The 12,469-nt window shown below is 36.6% G+C and overlaps 1 protein-coding gene across 1 annotated transcript in view; it reads left to right on the top strand.

Moving 5' to 3' along the window:
- LOC106875917 (uncharacterized) overlaps positions 1-8,985 on the top strand; it is a 9,090-nt gene extending 105 nt beyond the window's left edge. Inside the window, exons 1-3 of the mRNA XM_089366305.1 lie at positions 1-196; positions 7,511-7,731; positions 8,858-8,985. The exon at positions 1-196 is cut by the window's left edge and continues 105 nt beyond it. Coding sequence (XP_089222431.1) covers positions 92-196; positions 7,511-7,705 — 300 coding nt within the window. The 5' untranslated portion in view covers positions 1-91 and the 3' untranslated portion in view covers positions 7,706-7,731; positions 8,858-8,985. The remainder of the gene's footprint in view (positions 197-7,510; positions 7,732-8,857) is intronic.
- The last annotated feature ends 3,484 nt before the right edge of the window (positions 8,986-12,469 follow it).

Genomic DNA, 12,469 nt, shown 5'->3' with positions numbered 1-12,469 from the left:
AATAATAATAATAATAATTAGAAATTTCTTGTTGGTAGTTAAAATATATTTCTGGCCACTCAAAGTCACATCTTTCAAGAAAGAAAACAAAATGGCACCCGGGTCGCGATCTGTTTGTCTGCTCGGCGTTTGTTACATTATTTTCATGTCCATGATAAGCCTCATAGCCAGTCAACCACAATACGACCTAGACAAGGTAGGTGAAAACATATCTTTACTATTTTCATGCTTTCAATGAAACAATCTTTTTGGGAAGCCCACCGTTTCTTTGCTGCTTGCTTCAAATCATATTTTCTTTCTTTGTTTTTCTTTTTTCTTTGTTACCTTTTGATTAGGGTGGGAGGAAAAGACAGGGCACACCTTCCCCCGTGACCCCTTTTTTCAGGGCTTCCGAGATTTGTGAAAGGATGGGAAGGGAGGAGTTTATCTTTAAACTGGAGATTGCCTGTACCAGAGATTGAACTCTGCTTCAGTCATGCAAGGACCAAATGATGATGGTGGTGGTGGTGGTGGCGGTGGTAATGAACCGTAGAGCGGATTAAGTCTCCCACTGAAGTAAGAACTCTTCCACTATTCTTGGACCGGTATTTATTTTATCGACTCCCAAAAAGATAAAAGGCAAAGTTGGCTACGGTGGAATTTGAACTCAAAGCAGAGACAGATAGAATAAGTACCGCAAGGCACTTTTGTCCTGCGCTCAAACGACGATCCTCCTTCAAGTGGTTGGTGGGGAGAGATGGGACCCTTTAAAGTCCAATCATTTCTGAGATAGCACTTTGATGAAGAAGTCAAATGACCACCCATTTAGAGAGTAGTGTCCAGTCTTTTGATCGCCAAACTTTTACCGGATTGGTTCGTTGAATTTTACTTTTTTTCCTAAAAAAAACCCCAAAAAAACTGTTAGATTCACTTCAACTTTTAACTATTTTCTCATGAAAATAAAATTCAATCGTTTAAAAAACAAAACCTTATTTTCATTAACTTTATTTTCATTTACACTGTAAATTTAAACGATAAATTTCTGTAACTTAACGATGAAATGTCCGACAACGAAACATCCGGTTTCGAAGATCTAGGACTACTAAATTGGGCTGACGTCTGTCTAACTTACACTTCTGGCAGCACCGTTCCAGTCGCACTATTTTCTATGTCATCATTGATTTCTAAATAATTAATCCGATCTTATTAAGGCAAACTTTGATCAGTTTGTCTCTGAAGTCTTCTTTCCTTTTTATTGTCTGCTTTGGACTGGCGGTTTTTGTTGAAAGTGTCTTTACTTTTAACATCTATGCATGTGCGCACATACATACATACATACATACATACATACATACATACATACATACATACATACACACACGCATACATATACACATAGATACACACTTATTATTATTATTATTATTATTATTATTGTATGAAAACTCACAGCTTATTTTGCTGGGTATGATAGAAAGTATCAGCTGTCCACAGCCAGCAGACTAAGGTGACATTTGTTTACTGGTCATGCTTCAAGAACCCTGCGAAGTATTCTTGCACTTCCAAGCAATGCTGGTTTTTGGAGGTGTTCTACCTTCACACTTTCACCGATTTTTTTCGGCCACGTTGCTAGTTGAGTGCTGATACTTCCAAGAGCACCAATTCCAATAGGTATCACGTCTATTCTCTTCATTGACCACAACCTTCGTATTTCCCACTTCAAATCGTCATAGTTGTTTATTTTTCTTCTTTCTTCTTGACCCTGTTGTCACCGGGACATGCTATGTCGATTATCATGCATGTTCTTTCTTTTTTATTCACCACAACAATGTCCGGTTTCCGATGTCTGGTCAAGTGATCGCACTGGACCATTGCATCCCACTGGATCATTACATCCTACAGGATTTTGCAAGTCACACTCCAGAAGACAAACTCTTTAGAAGAAGCATAAAAGGTGATATATCTTCCATTGTGGCAACAAAAACAAACTATCAAGAAAGAATGAAAAATCCAAAGACAATTGTTCTCTATTCCTACACACACGCGCGCGTGCGTGCGCACAAGCACACACACACACGCGCGCGTGCGTGCGCACAAGCACACACACACACACACACATACTTGGGTGCTACCCGTTACATGACAGGTATCTTTGAAAGTATACTTTTGTCTCCATAGAGTAATATCAGGAAATATGGCATTCATACAATAATTAAAATTTCACTTTTTTCAAATTTCTTTGTGTTTTTTCAAAATGATGAAATGAATATAATTTTCGAAAGAAAAATATTTTCTACTTTAAAATAAATTTAAATAAAGCAAATCTTTCATTTGTATAACTCCACCCACAATAACTTTGTCATTATTTACTCCTCCTCCTCCTCCGCCATTTTTATGAGTCTTTCTCTCTTACTCTGGGTCTGGTGTGTCCGGTGTGTGTGTGTGTGTGTGTGTGTGTGTGTGTGTCTCTGTATGAAGCGTTCCTTTACTCATTGACATACATGCATGTCTAGATATGCAACTCTATGCATGAGAATACATAAAGCAAAACATGCAAATCTGCACACATACATACAAACAAACAAAAACACCCTGTTGTTGAAATTCCAATGAAGGGACCTTGGATCTAGGTTAGAAACCGACTCTTTCGCTATTGGCAAGAAATCTTGAAATAAAACTGTCCAAAGGCATGCATACATATATTTATGTTAGAAGAGAACAGAAATAAACACAAAGAGAAAGGAACCAAACCTAAACGAGGAATTGTTTTCTCTGCGTCTTCCTTCTCCCTTTTTCTTATTCTTTTAAACATATCCAAAGTCTAAGGGAACTCAAAATCACTATAACAAAGGGGATTCTTACCCGAAATATCAGTTCCATTAGATATTTTAAGGTCATAATTCAATATATTTGCTATTTTGATATCTAACCTCCTCACAACGTTACAGTAGCCTTCTAAAACTATTGTTTAAAAAGCAACAAATATATTATAAATGATGCTACGTTTATTTCTTGAATGAAGCATACAAAATCGTTCGTGTTTGTTGGGAGATTTTCGCAAGGCAGCCCCATGTATTACGAATCATCTAGAAGTTTACAACAGACTTAGCTAATACAATAAAGAATAAGAGCTCAAACTCTGACCCTGACCCTATTATTTAAAATGAAATAAAAGTAAAGAACATAAAAATGTCTGAAATGCAGATGAGATGGTCACGGCTGAAACGTCTATGATTATAGGTCTGCCCAATAATAGTTGACCTGGGATTAAACATTAACAAGAATGAAATAAATGTGATAGAGTCAACAGCAGTCAAGTTTCCCTCATTTAACATTCTGCCATTAAAAAAAAAGAAAGATCACATTGTATGTAGTCCTAGATACACTGTTAAAAAAATAAGAAAAAGTAGACGAGAAAGTCACGGCTGGAGCGCCTTTAAATGTCTTCTCAATAAGGATCAATAGAATAAACAAGAACTTTAGTCAAAAAAGAGAGCACTCATGAGGGAGGTACTATATAGTAGCTTGATTTGCTAAAAATAACAAGCAAATATTCGATCCTGCTTTATAAAAATGGAAGGACACATTTTATAATATAATCCAGGGAACGATGGCCCTCAAATGGAGTTCGTTGATTCATAGGTCTGCACAATCAATACTCTGAGCTCGGACGAGGCAACGACAATACAAGAATCACTAAGACAACCAATGAAAGAACCTTCACGTGGTCGCTCGGCTGCTGGAAATAGCAACCAAATCTCCATCAGACCATGCATAGTGAATGCTTATTTGTCGAAAGCATACTCGTGAAAGAAAATAAAACCGTGACGATATCGTGAGATTTGTGTTCTGGTTGATATCTGAGTGTTAAAACGACTCGTATTTCGTTGACGGAAGGATTGTTCCGTCGAAACATCAAGATTTCTAGAACACCAACGTTAGCATCAAAATACTACAAGACCGACATTTTTTCATAGCTAGTTTTGAATTGCAGCAAATGCCCAGCTTATATATCGTTTGTAGTTTTTCGCCTGGAACTATCGTCCGTGTACTTTCGTTTGGAACTTCTAAGAATTTATTTATTCTTATTCAACAATGAATGAACAGAGAATGCATATTTATATTTTTTAGAAAGTATCTCAATACCACTACATTGACTCTGTTTGTGTGTGTGTGTGTGTGTGTGTGTGTGTGTGTGTGTGTGTGTGTGTGTGTGTGTGTGTGTGTGTGTGTGTGTGTGTGTTTTGAATTTTTGCGAATGCCTAGTTTACATGTATTTCGTTTGATTGACATCGATTCAGTTAGTTTGTGATGTCTTCCTCGTTCTATAAAGAGAAGATGCGCTACCAACTTGATGGACGACCTCTGGCGACTTCTTTGACAAGTGTTCTATGCTTGTCATGGAATTTCCCTGGGAGAATACGAAGATGGCTTCACTTTGCCTTCCTCTAACTATAATATATTAGCGAAAGAATTAGAGTATTGATGCCTGTTACCTCACTTAACTGTAAATACGATTGTATTGAAACATTTTCCGTTGATTTATTTAGTAGAAAACGCTGTTGTTTGTTTTTACAACAAAAAACTTAAATTTTAGCACAAGGCCAGCAATTTCGGGGAGGGGTAAGTCAATTGTATCGACCCCAATACTCGACTGGTACTAATTTTATCGATCCTAAAAAGGATGAAAGGCAAAGTCAACCTCGGTGGAATTTGTACTCAGAACATAAAGACGGACGAAATGGTGGTGGTGAAGAAGAAGAAGAAGAAGAAGAAGAAGAAGAAGAAGAAGAAGAAGAAGAAGAAGAAGAAGAAGAAGAAGAAGAAGAAGAAGAAGAATTAGAAGAAGAAGAAGAAGAAGAAGAAGAAGAAGAAGAAGAAGAAGAAGAAGAAGAAGAAGAAGACGACGACGTTGATGCTGATGATGGTATAGACTTCTTTTATTTGCCAGCAAGGCAATGGATGAATGGGAGATAGTCATAATGGCAAATATTTATTCCACAGACACAAGCAGAATAACGGTTTCATAATTAAATTCACGGAAAAAGCTTCCGAGACAAACAGAGATGATATTTCGTCTACAATGATACGGTAGCCGAAAAAATACAACGTGTAAAGTTTAAATTCGTGTTGGTCACCATTTGCATTCAGCCGAGAAGTAGGTTTGCATTTGTTCGACTTTTCTTTGAATAACCTGTTTAGTCTCATCGGAAAAGTTTGTTCTTGGAACTGATTTTCTAAGTTAAAATAATGGAAATATCGAAATGCCGCTTCAGTAATTTGATCATCTTTCAGAAGGAAAACAGATGCCGTTTGCAGCAGATCACGCGGGATTTGGTTTAAACGTGACTTGCGATTAATTCTTCTTTGTTGTAATGATAAAGTCACTGATTTTTCTTGGCTTGATGCCGAAATCGACATTGCTTAACTGCAAATCATAAATGCATGGTTAAAGAATATCGCAAAAGAAGATTGAAGTATCAAACACACACACACACACACACACACACACACACACACACACACACACACACACACACACACACACATGTAGAAGGCAAGAAAAAAGAATGAAAGAAAAACAATAAAAACGATTGTACAGCCAATGTACTTTTACTGTGAAGGGACGGAAAAGATATGGACGCTTCGGACAATTGCTTCTATGTAAAAGAAAAAAAAAAGATTGTGGAGGATAAAACTATGTCACAGTAACAGCATAATAATGAAATGTAGTTGATAATATAATAACAAAAACAAAAACAAAAAGAAGAGTGTTAAGTGTATCTTCATAGGTTTGTCAATGTTCTTGTTGTTGATATTGTTGTTGTTATTGTTCGTGTTAGCCGCCATTTGCATTCAGCTCAAATACGTTCGAATTTGTTCAACTTTTCTTTAAACAACGGTTTGAATAACTGTTGTTGAAATTGTTGTGGTTATTGTTATTGTTGTCAATGCCGTTGTTGCTGTTTTTATTCTTGTTCTTTATCCTCTGGTTAGTCCAGGACAGACTTATGAACGAAGACGTTCTAGTCATACCCATGCCATATTTTATTCCAGAGAACATAATCCAATGTTTTCTTTCATTGGCTGCAATTTTGGAGGAGAATTGGCTCCTATTTCTTGTAGGTCGGATGCCTACACAGTGACTCTCACGTTGGTTCAAACACCATCGTTTCAAGCCAAATCTAACTGAGCAAACCTACGCCTGAAGACATGTCAACCATGACCATTCCGTTTTACTTAAGATAATGTCCCTCTCTAAGACTAGATTATTATAACTTAAGCTATGATTCGAGGGAGAGTGGGATGTTATTTCTAACAGATCAAGGCTCCCTCTATATATGTTAGATTATTGTTGTTGCTATTCGCTTCAAGTAAGTTCCGAACAAAGGATCAAAGATAGTCTCGTCTTTTGTATATCTAAGGCTAAACTATTTAATGTGTTACTTCTTAAGAGCATGGAGTGTGATTTTAAGGGGATTTTGTTACCATTTAGAGCAGGTCGAGGGACCATGTAGAGCACAATTCTGTCAAATAATCAGATCAAAGTTTCGGATCATTACAATGCCAGAGTATCTTCGGAAAATGAAGACGAATGCTGCTGTACCAAACACTACGTTCAGTTTTTTTGCTTCTTTTATTCCAATTTGCAATCATTTCACATCTGTCCCCAATCTTCTCCGGAAAATGCATTAATGTACCATTATCTCACCACAACCATTAATCTATGGTTATTTATTTCTATATAAACCATGTATGTTCTACCTTAGAATTCTGGAATTCCCTCCCTCTTTGTATTGTCCCATCAAATTGTGATTTACAACAGACAGTTCCAAAACCCACAAATAACCAAATTTTGCCGCAGTTTCTCTGTTTCGTTCTCAGAGCTAACAGACCCATCCACCCGCAAAATTTAATATCTAATATTATCATTTATAAGGCTAATTGCAGTTGTTGTTACAAGGTGTGCCGCCGTGCCAAACTTATTATTCTGATATGAGTATCACTCAAAAATAAATATACAAATTTTAGGTAATTTCTATATAAAATACGATTGGAACATGAAACAATCCTTGTTTCTGGATGTGTATTATTAGATTTGAAAGCGAATTACGAAGTAGCTTATATTATGACTCTACAAGAACAGAGTTAGTTTAGAGAAAGATTTACCATCCTCGGTGTGTTGTGTGCATATAGCACAGCTAGAATATACGCCACTTTTACGCTATACATACATACATACGTACGTACGTACATGTGTGTCTGTGTGTGCATATATGTATGTGTATATATATGTATGAATATATGTATATACATACATATATATATATAATACATATTAGTTGGTAGGCATTTTATTTTAACAATACCGGAAGAATGGATGACAATGTTCCCCACTTGAACACCTCTTTTAATACAATCTTACTTCGTAACCAACCCTTGTGTGTATATATATATTTAGTTTTTGTTTTCTTCTGGTTTTTCGTAATAAAATTAATGTATTTTTTATTTACTCTTTTCTACTTTACAGCCTCAGGATTCCGAGTACTTGAGTATGAAATTGCAAAATCTACTGCGCAGATCAGAGTTATCGGACTCAGCTGTTAAAGGCTTGCTTGATCACAGGACAAAAAGAGTTTTCTGCAATACTTTTGGAGGTTGTACAAGTCTTTTGCGCTCCGTTGCATTGAAAAACAGAAGAGCGTCCGTGCTTTCGTCTCACTGAAATCGTCGACTTTCAAATAAATTAAGGTAAAATTAAACTAAAGGATAACATTTTCCCCAAATTTATATAACAGATTCATTTTCAGCCATCCGAAATAAATTAATGATGAAAGATTTTTGGAGGCGCAATGGTCCAGGGGTTAGGGCAGCGGACTTGTGGTCGTAGGATCGCGGTTTCGATTCCCATACCGGGCGTTGTGAGTGTTTATTGAGCGAAAACATCTAAAGCTCCACGAAACTCCGGCAGGGGGTTATGGCGAACCCTGCTGTACTCTTTCTTAACGGCGGTGCATCAGGATGGCCGCAGTTCTGAGCTGAAACTATATAAAAAAAAGAAAAAGTAAATCACAAGCCAAAAATCAAAATATAGATGCCCTCTACGTGAAATAAATCAAGAAATTTACCAAAAGACAGCCTTTACTTAAACAGTTTTAAATCTGGCAATGGTGATTTTATCTCTTGTTATATTATTATTCCACATAACATTTTGCTACTTTCAGCAAAGCGCGTGAACAATACGCCATTACTGCTGTCTTTTCATTCAGATGTCGTCACTGATAACTCAAAACGTTAGTGGACTTCGCAAAGCTGCTGTTTCTAACGAAGTATAAAAGAACTAATAAAGGTTCTGATTTTGGTACAATTCCAGCAATTTTAGAAGGAGGGAATGAGTCGATTACATCGCCCTTAGTGTTCAGCTGGTTCTTATTTTATCGACCCCCGAATGGACGACAGGCAAAATTGACCCTGGCGAATTTTTAACTCAGAACGTAAAGAGCTGCTAAGCATTTTATAAGACGTTTTAACGGTTCTCCTTATAAACGACTTATAAAGGACAAACGATGAAATATCAAAAGAAATCTCTACCAAAATTAGATCAAACTTGAACATGGCTGTGTCTTTAACATAGCCCCCCCCCACCTCTCCCCCATGGTGTGATTAAATTCTTTTATTTGTTTCAGTTATTCGACTGCGGCCATGCTGGAGCACCGCCTTGAAGGATTTTAGTCGAACAAATCGACCCCAGGCCTTATTTTTTTAATCTAATGCTTATTCTATCGAACCCTTTTGCCGAAACAAGTCGGGCTTTTTGTTTTTTGTTTTGTTTTGTTTCGAGACTAACAACATTCTTTTTCTTTTTTTCTGTTTACAGATGGAAGAATTATTGCAAATTATGGAATCGATTGTACACATTACCGCCATCCGAAATAAATTTTCATGTATTTCACTGAATTAAAATAGTTTTTCCCTAAAAAGGAATTTAAATCCTGTAGTCTTCAATCGTTTGTGTTGGTGTTTCTTTTCCTTTTTGTTTTTTTTCTCTTATCACTGGGCTTCGATTTCAAACTGCTCGCGGATCGATTACTTGTCAAAATGAATTTACACACCGCACACTCACCCCCTACACACATTCTAATACACATATAATGTATATTTTATAACGTATGTACGTGTAGTTTATACGAATATTATATTATAAAAAGCTAACATACATATGAGGTTCGGTAGAATAAGTAGAACAAATAGAAGTATATAAATATATATACATATATAAATATATATATAAATATATATACATATACATGAGTACTTTTCTTAAAATGTTCAATCGACAGAAAGCTGCAGAAGTGACTCAATTTCGTACAAAGGAGCAATCAAACTGAGTTTAACATTTTCTAGAATAATCGATAATAAAAAAATGTTGAAGAGTCGCTTGAATTCAGGGAGTTCTTAAATACTCTGCCGATTAAAACAATGGATAGGTTTGGAAGAAAGAAAAAAAAAACGAAGATTTGCTTTTTCTCTGCTTTCCATCTTCTCTCAAAGATGTTTCGGGTAGGTTAATTGAAAATTCACAATTTTCACGTGACTGTAATCAAACATTCCAGAAAGAATTATTTTCACCCAATAAAAGCAACGAACTCTCAATTTTGAAGTCAGTTTGTAAATGACAGGCACGAAACTCTAACTACTTGAATCACTTTTATAACTTTCTACCGATTAAAAAAACAACGAAAAAAGAATATATAATGCATATACAATATAAAAATACAATTAATGCACATATGTATATATATATACATAATATATATATAATACATAAATACACACACACACACACACACACACACACACGCACATATATGTATAAGTATCTATACACACACATATACATATTTTTATCTACGGTTATATACACATGGCTCAGTGGTTAGAGCGTCGAGCTTACGATTGTGAGGTTGTGAGTTCGAATCCCGAACCGGGCTGCGTGTTGTGTTCTTGAGCAAGACACTTTATTTCACGTTGCTCCAGTTCACTCAACTGTAGAAATTAGATGCGACGTCACAGGTGCCAAGCTGTATCGGCCCCTTTGCCTTTCCCTTGGATAACACTGGTGGCGTCGAGAGGGGAGGCCGGTATGCATGGGCGACTGATGGTCTTCCATAAACAACCTTGCCCGGACTTGTGCCTGGGAGGGTAACTTTCTAGGTGCAATCCCATGGTCAGTCATGACCGAAGGGGGTCTCAGGATATACACACACACTGACCAATCTAGATAACTTCAAAATCCAAGAATTGTCTTCTCTTGAACTCCCTACATTCCTAACTGTACTAGAAAACAAATAATGACTAAACACAAACACAAGATACGCAGACGATATAGAATTTCTAATGGCCATAATCGGGAAACGTTAAGAAATTTAAGATCTAGATAACTACTCAATTGTAAAACTTAATTTCCCAAACTATACTAATGCAATTCCATTTCAGATGGAATATACAGTAGATACATTGCGTCAGTTTACATAAAATACACACAAACAAATACATACACCTGCTTGGAGATTGTGGACATCCGCATAACTACAGAATGTCAGTGGTAGCATCACTACTTAAAAGTGGATTTAGAGATTTTCGACAAATGAAACATCAGAACGAAGGAAAACCGTTCATTGTCCCGTTCGAAACGACTCTATTATTCACCGGTTGCACAATAATATGAATAAATAAATATGTTCTAGTTTATATATTGTGCTGCATCTTGGGAGACGACACATAACATTGGCTGTCTTGGTTTCGCTAGTTCTCATTGAAAACCTTTGGTAGGTACAGCCTACAGCTTACTGTTCTTCACAACGGGATTACAGAATAATTAGATTATTCGCTAGCTTGATGTACTTTGTTAAGATTTCCAAAACAACGCGAAACGGTTTCAAATTTTAATCCAGGGTCCATCACCTATGTCTCTACGACTATTTACCTCCACGGTATATTGTTATAGCTTTAAGTTGTAGATTATAGTTGCCACAGTAAATTCGATACTCGCCGGCACGTTGTGTCCTTGAGCAAGACGCTTTACTTCACGTTGCTCCAGTGTACTCAGCTGGCAAAGTTAGTTGTACCTGTAACTCAAAAGACCAGTCGTGTCACAATCGTGTCTACGGTGTGCTCAACCACTTGCAGTTTAAGTTCACAGGCAGGCTGTTCCGTCGATCGGATCAACTGGAACACTCCTTGTCGTAACTGACGGAGTGTGTGTGTGTGTGTGTGTGTGTGTGTGTGTGTGTGTGTGTGTGTGTGTGTGTGTGTGTGTGTGTGTGTGTGTGTGTGTCCAATTACAGATTGTCTGTTATTTAGAGATTGTGTCATGATTCGACATATCTTCGAGACACGTTGTAAAGGTCGATATGATGAGCATCATAAATAAGATGACGAACATTTACAGTCCATGTCTCGTCTATGTCTATGACACCAATAATCTGTAGCAGAAGAACAATTAGCGTTCCGTTTAGAAAATAATGCCATTTATTCGGTATTTCTACAGATCATTTAACCAATTTATCTCGCGGAATCAGTTTTGATGGCTTTATATAATCTAATTGTCGCATCAAGTGCTGACAGCTATTCCATTCTACTGTTCCCTATCGATACAATTCTGTTGCTAGTTTACACTGCTTCGATAATATTAAACTTTCAGGTTAAATTAATTTTCTTGTATATTTCACAATGTTTTTCTTGTGAAATATCTCATAAAAAGGAGTCGTGTTATGTCAGCTCTTCAAAAACTTGTATTATTGCTAGAGGCTGTCATGTTAAATCGCACCATAAACTTGCAAACGTATAAGTTCAGAGTTAATAATTTTTAAGTAGGAACGTTCAGATTTTGCCGTAAGTTTGGAACTAATTCTGTAATAGTTAAAAGGTTTGTTTTTACAATCAAGAGGTCTTAGGTTCGATCGTACTACGCGGCATATTAGGCAAGCATACTGTACCATAGCTTCTGGTTGATATAAAGACGATGTGAGCGAAATTGGACAGACAGAAACTATTCGGAAGCCCTTCAGATGAGCTGTAACTGTAAGTTCAAAGGGACAACTTTGATGCACACTGTGAAACACTGATTCTGTCGGGTAATGTATTAGAGGCTGTAGCATGGCCGAATGTTTAAAGAGTTCCCTTTGCAAACATCAATATGTATGTGTATGTTGTCTGTGTGTTTATATTTATATGTTGTCAGTGTGTTTTCAATATGGCGGCTATCAAGGAAGACATTGTAACCAAACAGATAAGAATATTGAAACAGTAAAAATAAACAATGATGTTCTTTTCTTATGCTTGTTAGCACCACACCATCCTCGATTGAATGCACTTCTGATCAAAAGCCTTCCAGCCGTGATTATCCTGCCTTTCAAACATAATGTATCAACTATATTATGCAACATTTACCCCATTTCGTTGAGACATTCAAGTTTGAGAGAGATTC

This window comes from Octopus bimaculoides, chromosome 18 (assembly GCF_046866305.1).
Source record: "Octopus bimaculoides isolate indiv1 chromosome 18, ASM4686630v1, whole genome shotgun sequence".
Classification (NCBI taxonomy): domain Eukaryota; kingdom Metazoa; phylum Mollusca; class Cephalopoda; order Octopoda; family Octopodidae; genus Octopus; species Octopus bimaculoides.
Note: the sequence above shows the minus strand (reverse complement) of the source record. Positions and strands in the feature narration are given on the sequence as shown.